The sequence below is a fragment of the Felis catus genome, chromosome E2 (assembly GCF_018350175.1).
Source record: "Felis catus isolate Fca126 chromosome E2, F.catus_Fca126_mat1.0, whole genome shotgun sequence".
Classification (NCBI taxonomy): Eukaryota; Metazoa; Chordata; class Mammalia; order Carnivora; family Felidae; genus Felis; species Felis catus.
In genome coordinates this window covers 44,907,286-44,922,163 of record NC_058382.1, presented here as the reverse complement: position 1 = coordinate 44,922,163, position 14,878 = coordinate 44,907,286, and the positions used below count along the sequence as shown (strand labels likewise).

General features: G+C 47.6%; 1 protein-coding gene across 2 annotated transcripts; it reads left to right on the top strand.

Moving 5' to 3' along the window:
- The first annotated feature begins 407 nt into the window (after positions 1 to 407).
- On the top strand, positions 408 to 14,670 carry NQO1 (NAD(P)H quinone dehydrogenase 1). 2 transcript variants are annotated; one of them, XM_011290082.4, is made up of 6 exons: positions 414 to 843; positions 8,464 to 8,628; positions 8,742 to 8,872; positions 11,690 to 11,803; positions 12,664 to 12,765; positions 13,678 to 14,670. In XM_011290082.4, exons 2-6 carry the CDS (start codon positions 8,520 to 8,522, stop codon positions 13,981 to 13,983), a joined length of 762 nt encoding a protein of 253 aa, XP_011288384.3. In that variant the 5' UTR covers positions 414 to 843; positions 8,464 to 8,519; the 3' UTR covers positions 13,984 to 14,670. The 2 variants fall into 2 exon arrangements, with proteins under 2 accessions (XP_044901839.1, XP_011288384.3); XM_045045904.1 differs by lacking the exon at positions 12,664 to 12,765 and having other exon boundaries at positions 408 to 843.
- Positions 14,671 to 14,878: the final 208 nt, after the last annotated feature.

The window sequence follows — 14,878 nt, the reverse complement described above, 5'->3', positions numbered from 1 at the left end:
AAAACTTTTCTCTCTCCTCTGGTCAGCTGCCTAAAGTCAGCCTTTGTAAAGCCAGTCAACTTTCCTTCGTCTTGGCTATTCTTTAAATGCTTCCCTGTTACTTATCTCTCCAGCCAGCCTTGGACTAAACCATTTAGATTCCCATTCTGAGGAGCAGGGGTTTGCACCCAGCGAAGGGCGTCCTTTGAGACTCCCCAGTGCACAATGTGAACATTTCAAAGGAAGAAATGAATTCCCTTTTCCCGGAACACGTCTCCTAAGGTACCTCGGCCCTCCAAATCTAAGTCCAGAGTCACAGTGACTCAGCGAATCCGAGGCTTAAGGACCACACCCAGCACACCCTTCTCTTTGCCCACCCCATTCCGTGCGGAGGCAATTTCCCAGGACTGGGAGAGGCTCGCGGGGCGCGCTGGGACTCCACCGGAAACTTCCCCCTGCTGTCCCCAGGTGCTTCCTGGACAGGGTCCACATGGGCCTGCCTCCCACCCGCACCCAGACCCTTTAACTGCACCCTCCCGTCCCATATCCCACGCGTACCCAGGGCACCCTACTCCAGTCCTCAGACCCCCCTCCCTTCCCTGAAGAGCAGCCACAGCACGCCCCGCCCTGCGCCCCTGGGGCAAGCAGCCGGCTCCACCCCGGGAGGCCGAGCCCCAAGCGGGCAGGCGCGAGTTGCTATAAAGTGGCAGGCGCTCGGCAGGCTGCACGCCCAACCTCCCGAGGTGCAGCCCCAGCCGCTGCTTGACTGCTGTCCCCCACCCCCCAAAGCGAGGATTCGGCGGCGGCCAGGGTCGCCCTGACAACCAGCAGCGCAGCCAATCAGCACAGCCGGAGCCCTGGCTGGTGAGTGCCGCGTCCGGGAGCTGGGGCACCCCCAGGCCTCAGCTGTCTGCGAGGATCCTGGAGGGGCTTAGAGCTCAGTTTTTCTCCTGGATTCAAAACTGAAAAAGCGAGAGCGTTAAGATCCCAGGTTGAGCCCTAATCAGACACCGGGGGAAGGGGAGCTCCTGTTTTCTACCCCATACCCACAAACTTAGGTGGGCATTTAACAGAGACTTGACCTTGGAAGCAGAAAATTTCCTCCAAAACAGGTCAGAAACCGGCCGTTGTCAATGGCCAAATCTGGTCCACTGGCACACCTTGATTGGCCTTATAGAATTTAAAATATTTTGGAGTAAGTTGCTGATATTTATAGTAAATATAGATTATTTTATTTAAAAATGTGAATTCCCTGCTTCGGGAGGAAAATTGAAAGATCTGGTGAGGAGTGTGCTGGAACTGGGGAACCTGGACCCTTTAGTTGGATAGAGACCATCCCAGGCTGCCTGACCAGGAGAACTTTTTTTTTTTTTTAAGTTTATTTATTTGTTTTGGAGAGAAAGCATGAGTCGGGGAGGTGGGGGAGAGAGAGAGAGAGAGAGAGACAGAGAGAGAGAATCCCAAGCAGGCTGCAGGCTGTCAGTGCAGAGCCTGACTCCACGCTCGATCCCACCAACCGAGAAATCATGACCTGAGCTGAAACCAGGACTCAGGAGCTCAAGAGACTGAGCCACCCAGGTGCCCCTGTTCAGGAGACATTTTTGTCTGTGATCCTTGGATGGGGCAGACCCGATCCCTGTATCGGGTCCATTTCAGTGGCAGAACCTCCGCTCTCCACCATCAACCTAAGGGGACATTACAGGTCACCACAACTTTATCTGATGCCTCTAAGACACCCCAGCTGCAGCCCCTGCAGGGGCAGGGGGCTCTGTTTACCAGAGAGCCTCATTCCGAGATGGGGCAGTGCTAGTGTTTAGAAAGCCATTTCTTCAATTGGGACAGAACTCTACCTTTTTGTCATTTCCTTCCCTGTGAGCCTTGTTCTTTCTGAAGACACACATACACCTAGAGAATCTCCGCCTGTCACAAGTGAGGGGATGAGACTGCTGTTTGCCGTTGACAACCTACAGTTAGAATCTCTGTGAAAAGGGCTGAGCTGGGGACTGGAAGCCCACCCAGAGTTTCTGGAAGCCTGGAGGAGAAGCATCTGGGAGAGACTGCTGGGTAGCTCACAAGGTTTCCTGCATGCACGATAGAGGCTGTTTCTATTTCATTTTTCTTATGTTTATTCATATTTGAGAGACAGAGAGAAACATAGTGTGAGCAGGGGAGGGCCAGACAGAGAGGGAGGGAGACACAGAGTCCAAAGCAAGCTCCAGGCTCTGAGCTTTCAGCACAGAGCCCGACGCGGGGCTCGAACCCAGGAACCAGGAGATCATGACCAGATGCTTAACCTACTGGGCCACCTGGGCACCCCTCTATATCATTCTTCTGCTGGCCTGAGGACACCAGCACAGTATAGGGCAATCTTACGGAATATTCTGTACTTATGTGTAACTTAAAAAAAAGGGGGGGAGAATGAGAGAAAATGGAATGATTTGGACCTTGTTTAACTAGTATTAACTGTATCCAGCTAAGTCTTGACATTAATGGAAGCATCCAGAGCATTTGTTTATAACTACTGGGTTCCTCTGACTGGCAGGCATGCATTCTGTGAGAAACCCAGGGAGCCCGGAAGGCAGGAACAAAATGCATGAAACTGACAGGAGGGCTTGCCCTTATTCCACTTGTAACAGGTTTTCCTTGATTGCTTATTCTTCCTGCCAGAATGATCATGTGGGTCATCTATCTTTTACTGTTAAATAGATCTAGATGTGCTTTACATAAAAACAATGTACCACCATCCCTTTCTTTCTCTGCCAGCTTTATCTTTCCCTATGTTCCCCAGAACATGGAGTTCTGTGTTGGTCTTCAATGAAACTGCAGGTTGACCGAGTCCTGTTCAATCTGGAATGTCAGTGAATGCTTGGTTTCAGGTTGGCCTGCGGTTGGAGGCAGAGAATTGTAGGAATGTTAGAGTAACAGAGGAGGACAGAGACCAGCTCCCCTGAAACATTTGGGATACTTTGGCCACCAGAATGTATGCTCTATGAAAAAAAAAGATTTGTGTCTCTTTTGTACACGGATGTATCCTAAATGCCTAGAGCAGTGCCTGGTGGATACAGGTGCTCAGTAAACCCTGGTCAGGAGGCTGAGACAAAGAGTTAGGGAGAACATGAGCAGGGCTCATGCTAGGGTGGACGTGCTGGGGGGAACAGAACCCAAAAGATGGTGGGGAAGGAGCCAAACTATGGAGAGAGCCCAAATGTCCATTGACTGATGAATGAATAAAGAAGATGTGGTATGTTTGTGTGTGTGTGTATGTATGTGTGTGTCTGTGTGTGTGTGTGTATGTGTATATATATATATATATATATATATATAAAATCTTGCCACTTGCAATGACATGGATGGACCTAGAATGTATCATGCTAAGCAAAATAAGTCAGAGAAAGACAAATAACATGATTTCACTCATATGTGGAATTTAAGAGACAAAGCAGATGAACACATGGGAAGTGGGGGGGGGGGCGGAGAGAAGAGAGAGAAACCCAAGAGACGCTTAAGGATAAAGAAGAAACTGAGGGTTGACAGAGGGAGTTGGGCAGGGGGATGGGCTACATGGGTGATGGGTATTAAAACGGGCACTTGTGATGAGCACTGGGTGTTGAATGTAAGTGATCCATGACTGAATTCTACTCCTGAAATATTACACTGTATGTTAACTAACTAGAATTTTAAAAATTAAAAAAAAAAAAGAGGGTGGGGAAGGAATGAGGGATTTCAGGACACAGAGAAGTGATGATGAATGGGGAGCACATTTCATAGGGTATGAAATCTTGAAAGCGAACCAGCACAGGGAGAGAGCTGCGTTCACAAAGATATGCTCAGCTGCGTTACCAAGTGGCCTCCATCAGGTCAATTATGTGCATGGCAAGCAGAAATGAATATTAAATTAGGGGTATTGGTAATAAGCTCATTTGGCTTTCAAACCTCTCCTTCAATGGCAGCTCCTTCTGAAGGCCTTCCCTAATCTGCCAGCCCGAAGTCAACAGTTTTCCTCTGGAATTTTGTTCCTTGCCTCCCCCGTCAGGCTAATGCCATTAGTTTTTTGTGTGCACGTCTTACCGCCAGTCCTAGGGGGAAATTCTGAGGATGTCAAACGGGTCATGTAGCTAGTTAAGTGGCAGGAAGGGAAAATGAACACTTCAAGTCCAAAAAACCCCAGGTTTGTCCACGAAAGGACCTGGCAACCAGTGACTTGGTATCATGCTGTTTGGGGAGGGAGTCACCCATTTGCCCTTCAACTCTGGCCCAGGAGCGCTTTTGCTCTACTGACTGTCGATCACTGTTCTGTTGTATATTTAGAACCTTTGACCATTTTTTTCTACTGCGTTGTTTTCAGGAATCTATATATACCAGATACTGAACACCGTTGGTTTTGTTTCTGGCAAATATGTTCTTCTTTGTGTCTCATCTTACATCGTTTTTTTGTTTTTGTTTTTGTTTTTAAGTTTATTTACTTATTTTGAGAGAGAGAGAGCACAAGCAGGTGAGGGGCAGAGAGGAGAGACAGAATCCCAAGCCGACTCCCCGCCATCAGCTTGGAGCCTGACGTGGGACTCGGACTCAGGAACCCTGAGATCATGACCTGAGCCGAAATCAAGAACCCGACCTTAACCTACTGAGCCACCCAGGCGCCCCTGTTTATTTTTGAAAGCAGCAGGCGTCCTATAGCTTGTGGATGATGAGCTCCTTAAAAGCAAGGGCTAGATATCCTGATTCAGTCATTTTATGGCAAGTGCCTTTGTATTTTACTACTTCAGAAATGCCTGTGAATACTGATAAGTAAAAAAAAAAATTATCTTTATATCTATAAACATAGCTCAGAAGAAGTAAGCCACAAGAATATAAACTCACAAAGCAGTGTTCAGTAAACACTGATAGAACTAATGCAAAGGTACGTCACAGAGAAAACGCTTGTCAGAACTTTATATACTCACATCTCTGCCGAGAGTGGTGAGTCCTGGAGTTGATAAAGAGGGGGCAGGGGTTTGTTAAGGCAGCCTCAGGAGCTCCTGAAGTTTTCCCCAGGCCGTCCAAAGTAGGTAAATCGCTCTCCTAGAACTTGAATCCCTTATCAGACTTCTGTTGCCCGAGTCGGAGTTTGGAGAGTCTGAAACGCCAGGAGCGAGCGAGAGCGAGCGAACCAGGCGAGGCTCCTGGGCAGGCTAGGGCCGAAGCTGCCGCCTGGCCGATTTTAACCCAGAGCAGCTGCTCCCCCTGGAGCTCCGCCCATGGGCACAGATGTTAGGAGTTAGGGAGAAATGAGGCAGTGACACCAATTCCTAGGAGCGGTGTTGGTGGTAAACTCCATTCCCTGCCCTGCTGCCTGCACATGGTTGCATGGATTTATCTATAATTTATTAACTTTTTTTAGTGATCTCTACACCCAACATGGGGCTTGAACTCACAACCCTGAGATCAAGAGCTCCGTGCTCCTTTGAGCCAGCCTTATGTCTACATATTTTTACATTATTCCAGCTTCACCACTTGCCATGTAAACTTGGGTAACTTGCTTAACTTTTTGGTGCCTCAGTTTCTCCATCTTTAATGTGGGATACTGATTGTATCTAGCTCATGGTGTTGCCATGACAACTGGAAAAGAATGCAAAGCACTCAGAGCAGTGCCTAGCACGTAGTAAGCACCCGTTGATGCTGTTATGCAGAGAAAGGCAAATAGTATACGATTTCACTTGTTTGTGAATCTGAAAACCCAATGAGCAAGCAAACAAAAGACATAGACCCATAAATACAAAAAACAAACTGACTTTGCCAGACGGCAAGGGGGAGTAGGGGGATAGGCAGATGGGTGAAGGGGAGGGGGCGATATGGGTTTCCAGTTATAGAATGAATAAGTCATGAGGACAAAAGGTACAGCACAGGGAATATGGGCGGTGGTCTTGTAGGAGAGTCGTGTGCTATGACAGGTGAGCGCACTGGGGGTGAGCACGGTGTAAGGTGTAGGCGCGTGGAATCGCTGTGTTGTCCACCTGAAACTCATGCAACGCTGTGTGTCAAGTATACGTCAAGTAAAAGAGAATAAAAAGAGGTGCCTGGCTGGCTCAATTGGAAGAGCCTGTGACTCTTGCTCTCAGGACCGTGAGGTTGAGCCTCACATTGAATATAGAGATTACTTAAAAATAAAGAAATAAAACTTTAAAGAAATAAAACTAAACTAAAATGCCGTTGTTGCAAGAGGAAAACATTCTGGTTCTAACAACTTTGTAATACAGAGGAGGTCCAAGAAAAAAGCAAATCTTTCCCCTCTGTCTCTATGCCCTTGACATCTCTTACCTAGCTAAGAACACTATCAGTAGTTTCATGTAATTATTCCACATCTTTTTTCCCCCTCATACCTATATGCTGCAAATCTTCGTACACATATATGTAGTTTCTTTGTCTTTTTTTTCAAGTAATGTCTACACCCAACGTGGGGCTCGAACTCACGACTCCAAGATCAAGAGTCACATGCTCTACCCACTGAGCCAGAGAGGGGCCCCTCATTCTTTGTATTTTTTTTAATTTTATTTTATTCCTGAGAGACAAAGAGAGAGTGATAGGGTGTGAGCGAGGAAGGGACAGAGAGAAAGGGTGACACAATCCAAAGCAGGCTCCAGGCTCTGAGCTGTTAGCACAGAGCCCCATGTGGGGCTTGAACTCAAGAACAGTGAGACCATGACCTGAGCTGAAATCGGATGCTTCCCCGACTGAGCCACCCAGGTGCCCCTCTTTGTCTTTTATAGTAATGGATTCACACTCGCTTCATTTGATCAGTTAACAATACATCGTGGATAGCTTTCTGGGTAACTCTATACAGTTAACAGCATACTAGCCTGTAATGTGTATGTGCCATAATTTATTCAAATATTCCCCATAAAGAGTCAGTGAATGCCAGTGAAAAGAATGACACAGTCCACGTCCTTGCTCATACATCCTTATATCCCAATGCTTTTAGTCTGTAGAACAGATTCTCCAAAGTTGGAGAGCTAGGTCAAGATTTATGCGTCCTCAAAATTTAAAGAGATTCGGCCTCATTACTTTCTCCCAGGGTGGAGGCAATTCGTGTTCCCACTGGCAGCTGCTAGCTTTCCTGCAATCTTAATAGCCCTCAGTGTTGCTTGTCTTAAATTGTTTTGCCAATCTGATGGGTAAATAATGATAAATTGTTTTGCCAATCTGATGGGTAAATAATGATATCTCATTTTAATTTGCTTTTCCTGACAGGCCAGGCAAGGCACCTGCTCATTTGTTTTTTTGTCATCTACATTTCCTTCTCTGTGAGTAGAGTGCTCATATCCTTGATTTATTTTTCTATTGTGTAGTCTGTCTTTTTTCTGTGTGTAGGCATTTGTTGGGATTTTAACCCTTTGTGGTAAGAGTTGCAGGTATCTGTTCCCCGTTGATTGTCTTTTGACTTTGTTTATGGTGCCTTCTGGTACACACAGATTTTTAATTTTTTTTAAATGATTTTTTTTAACGTTTATTTATTTTTTGAGACAGAGAGAGACAGAGCATGAACGGGGGAGGGTCAGAGAGAGGGAGACACAGAATCCGAAACAGGCTCCAGGCTCTGAGCTGTCAGCACAGAGCCCGACGCGGGGCTCGAACTCACGGACCGTGAGATCATGACCTGAGCCGAAGTCGGCCACTTAACCGACTGAGCCACCCAGGCGCCCCCAGATTTTTAATTTTTATGTGGCTTTATCTGGCAAGCTTTCCGTTGGTGGTTGCTGAATCTCTAGTCTTTCTTACAAAGTATTCTCCATCTTGAGGTTATACAAATTCTTCCTTTAGAGCCGTACTCTGCCAGGAATCTATTGCTCTACGAGGTGTGTTTGTGGGATAGTGAAAACAACACGAATACAACAGACACACTGAAAATTCGAAGTGAATTTTCACAAACTTGTGTGATCAGCACCCAGGAAATAGAACATTGCCACTACCCCCTGATGAGGGGAACCAAGATACTGACGCCTGACACCTAATAGAAGGTGTTAGCAGGGGGGTGCCTGGGTGGCTCAGTTGGTTGGGCGTCCCTTCGGCTCAGCTCACGATCTTGCAGCGTGTGAGTCCAAGCCCCACGTCAGGCTCTGCACTGACAGCTCAGAGCCTGGAGCCTGCTTTGGATTCTGTTTCCCTCTCTCTCTACTGCTCCCCGACTCACACACACACTCTCTCTCTCTCTCTCTCAAAAATAAAATACAAACATAAAAAAAAAAGGTGTCAGGAGGATAAGTCCATTTTCATGCAGATGGCCAGTTAGGTATGCCAGCAAAATTAGCCACTGCATTAAGATGCGTCCTTTATTCATTGGTACTTTTAAGGAGAAAATATATTTCTGGCTGCCGTGGATGGACTGCATCACCCAATGCCTCGCAGAGTTCACTCCTCTAGTACGGATCCTGGCTCGGCCGCCCTGTAGCTAAATCTTTGCCGCTTGGAAACTGATTTTCTCCGTATGCCTTGTGTGTGTCTAAATAGCCAGAAGAGCGCTGATCGTACTGGCCCACGCAGAGAGGACGTCCTTCAACCATGCCATGAAGGAGGCTGCTGTAGAGGCCTTGAAGAGGAAAGGATGGGAGGTCACTGTGTCAGACCTGTATGCCATGAACTTCAATCCCGTCATCTCCAGAAGGGACATCACAGGTAGGATCAGCCTTCCCCCCCTTTCATTAGGTCTCTGTGGCATATCTCGCCTGTGGGTTCTGTGGCTCAGCCTCGGCCCCTCTGACTCCAGCCTGTCATTTTCCTCTGGGCAGGTCCACTGAAGGACCCCGAGAACTTTCAGTATCCTGCCGAGTCTGTTCTAGCTTATAAAGAAGGCCGCCTGAGCCCCGATATTGTGGCGGAACAAAAGAAGCTGGAAGCTGCAGACCTTGTGATTTTTCAGGTGCGATAGGACATCAGAAGGAGTGTCAGGATGCTTGAGTTCTTACTGTCCTCGACTGGTCACCTAATTAGCTATGTGATCTTAGGAAAAGTCATTTACACACTTCAGCGCCTTCTTTATAAAGAAGGGTGATGACTTCAAACGGGGTGGTGTTACACAGATTTGTAGATATTGTGAACCTGGCTGTACTACTCTGAAAATATGTGACTACACGGGGCATGTGGGTAGCTTAACAAAGCCTGACTCTTGGTTTCGGCTCAGGTCACGATCTCACGGTGTGTGGGTTCGAGCCCCCCATCCGACTCTGTGCTGACAGCTGGGAGCCTGCTTGGGATTCTCTCTCTGCCTCTCTATCTGCCCCCCCACCTCACTCCCCCCCCCACCCCGCTCCCATACACGCTATCTCTTCTCTCTCTCTCAATAAATAAATAAACAAACTTAGACAAAAATATGTGACTACAAAGATGACCAGTGAGCCTTGAGCTTCTCTTCAGTTAGTGATTCCTTGTGGGATTTCTCAAAGTTTGCACTTGACCCCTTCTCTGCGCGGAGTGAAGCACGGGGCACGGACCCCTGCGGTCAGAGCCTCCCAGGTGAAGGGGGCGCTGCCCTGCTTCCTGTGTTCCCGCCCCTCTTCTCGTGGAAGCTGTCTCCCCGCCGGGCAGTCCGTACTGTACGAGCTCTTTGTCAATCCTCTTTCCCGAAAATGCCACACTGGACTCAATGACTTTGCTTCTACCGGTTCTAACCAGCCTTTTGATATTGAACACGGACCAGATGTGACCCTAGAAACTGCACGAGGAGGGTGACACCAGCTGCGGCTTTTGCAACTGTTCAGTCAGCTGCAAAGAATCCAAACTTTTAGGTGTTCGGTTCCACCCTCAGGCCTATCGCTATCAAAGCCACGCCCCATCAGCCAGTGCCCCGGAGGATGCCTTTTTGGTCAGCGTTTTCCACTGTATCTTTTCCTAGTGCGGCCCTTGCGGCCACTGTGGCAGCTTTCAGTTCTGCTTCTCAGAATCACCGTGTTTTAGAATTGGAAAGGACCTTGGTGGTCTTTGAATTTGGCTTCTACCCGATGCATCAGTTTACTATCAGTACAACGGTGCAAGTTGTGTACTGTAAAATAGCAACATACCGAAACACTACGTAGACACTTCAGATTTGTATACTTATAACATTTTACCAACAGATGACAGGGAAAAGTCTTTTTTAATTTTTAATTTTTAATTTTAATTTTTTTTTTTTTTACTTAAAAATGTTTATTTTGAGTGAGAGTGGGTGAGGTGGGGGGAAGGCAGAGACGGAGAAGGAGAGAGAATCCCAAGCAGGGTCTGCACTGTTAGCGCCGGGCCGGACGCGGGGCGGGATGCGGATATTTGACTGACTGAGCCTCCCAGGCCCCCCTGGCAAAGTCTTACTATGGGAGTCGGTGTACTTGTATGGTAATCTTTCAGCATAGAAATAAAGCGTCCTGAGGAAGCGATACTTTAATTTATCCCAAGGTACCACTGGGGCTAGCCCCCTGCTCACTTTTCTCACTTCTCCAAGAACAACCAGGGGAAGAATAAACTTTCAATATGCTGCAAGCCAACCAATTCTGTTTTCAGCTCTGACTGTAGAACATTCACAGGGACCAAATCTACGTGTCTAAGCCACCTACACGTATATCTTAAAAGCCTCAGGTCTGGCCCCTCACAACTGCAGAGTTGTGAGTAATCTGCAGAGAAGAGATTACTCAAGCCCCTGGTTTTACAGATGAGGCCCATCAGACTTAGCAAAAGTAAGGGGCTTATGTGACAAAGGTCTTGCATCATGTCCACGGCAGATTCAGGGTGAGAACACGAATCTTGTGCTCCATCTCATGTTCCTTCTGTTCTAAACCCCAGCCCCTTCTGCCCCCTTTCCTGTGGATCAATAACCCGTCAAATATCAGGGAAAGATATCAAGCCCAACAGATTCCTTCTCTGTGCTAAACTTGTCTCATCGGGCCTGTCCCAGGTGTCCCTGTGTTTAAATCCGAAGTCAGGGAGAAGAAGAGGAAATACTGGTATCGTCCTTGTGCTGCTTTTAGTAGGACACGAGGGCCGACAAGACTCTTCCGTGGGAATTCCCTGATAAGCCGAGCGCACACGGGTCATTTGTTCGCCTGTGTGAGCGCACATTCATATGCAGCTTGTTCTATTTGAAAAAAAATTTTTTAGTGTTTATTTTTGAGACAGAGACAGAGCACGAGCGGGGGAGGGGCAGAGAGAGAGGGAGACATAGAATCTGAAGCAGGTTCCAGACTCTGAGCTGTCAGCGCAGAGCCCGACGCGGGGCTCGAACCCACAGACCACGAGATCATGCATGACCTGGGCCGAAGTCGGACGCTTAACCAAGTGAGCCACCCAGGTGCCCCATGTGCAGCTTATTCTAAACGGTAGGATTTCACATCCGTGAACACAAGATACATGTTTCACACTGTTGACAGCACTCCTACAAAATATTGATTTTGTATTTTGCGTCACACACCGTAGCAAACTTTATCTGCATTCCTTGCTATTTAGACTCGGCCGTGAAATGTGATCTTGTAGAAACAAATCATCATTGCACGTGGCTTTCTTCAGACCTACCCGGTACTTGTTTCTTTTAGGCAGAAATAGAGTGTCAAGTTGACTGACCAAGGACAATATTTTTCTTTAATGTGCTAACTCCTCCTGAAGCAACGACAAGGGCCCCAAGAAGGGTTTGCTCTTCTCTGATGTCAGCCAAGCACCTGAGCCTTCTTCGCTGGCGGTAGTTCCTGCTGTGACCTCTCTGTTCTCTGCCCCACAGTTCCCGCTGCAGTGGTTCGGAGTCCCCGCCATCCTGAAAGGCTGGTTTGAACGAGTGCTCATAGGGGGGTTCGCGTACACGTATGCTGCCATGTATGACAATGGACCTTTCCGGGTAGGTGGATGGTTCTGTTTCTCTAACAGCTGGATCCGGGCTGCCTTCTGTCCTGAGGCAGAGTTCTGAACACAATTGGGTACTAAGGTCGGGCTCCTGGGAGAGCTGGATAATAGTGCGTGTAGATATTTAATTTTTTAAAAATATTTATTTTTGAGAGAGAGACGAGAGCGTGAGCAGGGGAGGGGCAGAGAGAGAGGGAGACACAGAATCCCAAGCAGGCTCCAGGCTCTGAGCTATGAGCACAGAGCCCGACGTGGGGCTCGAACCCACGAACCACAAGATCACGACCTGAGACCAAGTCGGACACTCAACCCACTGAGCCACCCAGGCGCCTCTGTGTGAAGATATTTAGACAGGACTTTAGGATTTGTTTTAACATACCCCGGGAACACAAGGGGCGGGGAGATTAGACAGAACTGGAATGGCAAGATGCTGAGCGTTGAGGCTGGGTGGTGGAGGCCTCATGAGACTATTTTCTGTATGTATGTAGACACCCAAATACTACACCGGACACATTTTGAGGTCTCCTGGATTACATGCCTGGATACAGGCAGAGTGCCGTGGGGAGACGGACACAACAAATAACTCCACTAGGCACCAGCAGTCGACACCGGTTTCGTATCAGCCTTCACCTGCTTGGCCACACCCCGGAGTAATGTGGACTCCGGGGCTGGCCCTCGAGTGTTGACTTCTGGAGTCATACTGCGTGGCTCAGAGGAGCCGGTGTGGGAGGAAGGAACAGAAATAGCAGGTGGCTGGACTTGTGTGTCGAAAAGAACACAAGAACAGCCCTGGGGCCGTTTCGTGAACCTCCCGTCATGAAGGAGACGTGGAGCGTGATGACTTTTCCTTCGCAGAATAAGAAGACCGTGCTTTCCATCACCACTGGTGGCAGCGGCTCCATGTACTCTCTGCAGGGTATCCACGGAGACATGAATATCATCCTCTGGCCAATTCAGGTTACTTTGTTTCAGTGAACCTTCCCCGGGGATTAATTAATTGAGCTTTCTGTGGGGTCCAGATTCTCAAGATGGCAGTTGAAAACAGACCCGAGGTGTGAGGACGGAAGCAACGTAACAATTCAGAACTCCAGGGAGCTCCCTTCTAAGCCTTACTAGTCTTCCCGGGCCCCTGTGCTCAAGAGTAACCTGGGTGTGCACGCGTCCAAACAGCTCTGTCTCCTAACCAAAGGCTAGTGCAGGTAACCCCTAGATTTGTATAGCCATGGGCCCCCACTCCAGACAACTGATCTCTGTCTCCAGTCTTCCTGGCCTTCTCCAGGTTGCCGCTATGGCCTCACCACCTATGAGAAAATTTCAGAAATGATTTAGCCCAGCCAGCAAGAGTGGAGTCTGAGGGAGGCTTCTGGGTGGTGGGTCACTGGACTGTGAAGATGATCTCTTATACAGAAGAGGGTTGGAGAGAAGAGCAAATGCGGTGGCCACCTAGAACGGCGGAGAATTAACATTAATATTGGAGAATAAATTCTACAGACCACTTATTGAGGCTCATCTAGTTAGAAGGAGAGGCGGAGAAAGGCGCATCCACATACCTTGGCAGGAGTCCTGTGCCAAGAAGCCGAAACTCCCTTATGTGAAAGAAGTTCCGGCTCTTTGGCAGAGGATCCCAGGCTGGCACGGTTTCAAGATTTTGTTCATTTAAACAACAGCTCAGCTGAATAGGCTAAAATAGGTAACAGCTAGGAATAGAGTGCTAGAAGGTGAGAGAAAATAGCTATGAATTGATTCTCCGGGGTGCCTCAGGCCCCCACGTCGGAGCGTCTTGTTGGAAAGCCTACATTACTTCTGTTTGTGGCACAAGCTGTATAGGGTTTGTTCTGTGACTCACCTCTGTTCTCCGTGTCTCCCCAGAGCGGCACTCTGCATTTCTGTGGCTTCCAAGTCCTGGAACCTCAGCTGACATACAGCATCGGGCACACTCCTACGGACGCGCGAATTCAGATCCTGGACGGATGGAAGAAACGCCTGGAAAATATCTGGGATGAGACGCCACTGTATTTTGCTCCAAGTAGCCTCTTTGACTTAAACTTCCAGGCAGGGTTCATAATGAAAAAGGAAGTGCAGGATGAGCAGAAAAACGAAAAATTTGGCCTCTCTGTGGGCCATCATTTGGGCAAGTCCATCCCGGCTGACAACCAGATCAAAGCCAGAAAATGAGACTCACAGCACCAGATTCCTTTCAAAAATGTAGCCAAATCTAGGTTTCTTTTTCAGGCTTGCTTGACTGGCTTCAGTTTTTAAGATTTTTGTGTGTTTTTCTTTCTTTCCACCGGGAATGAATAGGAGACAGAATTGCCTGTATTCATACATTTTTGGATAGTTTCATTCAATGTAACTGATTCTTCTGATTCTATCATGGCCAAACCTGATTAGTCTCAAGAGGCCACTGAGGCTACAAAGCAGGGAAAGATGGAGAAAGATGCGAGGCAATATTCTTTAAGGTCCTCTACACAACTGGATTCCTCTTTTTAGGGATCCATTTTTAGGGCTAAATCTGGCTGGAGAGTATCCAACTCCTCAATGATACATTTTTCTTTTAATTGCCCTCTCGGTGGTTTATGACAAAAGGGAATTAATTGCTCTGAGAAAGAAATGACTGAATCTGACACAAGGGACTTGTTTAGTAGTTACTAATCTGTGCTTGTTTATGGCACAGGATGATACTGGTTTTGATTACTACGCAGTGACTAATATGCCTAATGTGTGTGTTACTCTTGCTTCGCCTGTTCTTTATACACAGCACACACCGATACCTTCCGATGAAAAGACAGTAAAACTCTCTTCTTTACCTCAATCTTTTAATCTCATGTCTGCAGGAAAATAAACCAACATATCTATACGCTACATCTGCCGCTATGAATGATTTCAAGAAATAGTTGCTCCCAATACTTAACAGCAGCCTTCTACAAACACTATTTCTGGGCTACATCACAGTCTGGAAGGGTTTCTTCTCTGTCATTGTTGACCTGATGACTTTCCTTTTGGAAGCGTTTGGTTCCACAGTTTTGGGGATAACACTGTAATCCTAGAGTTTCATTAACTTTGAACAATT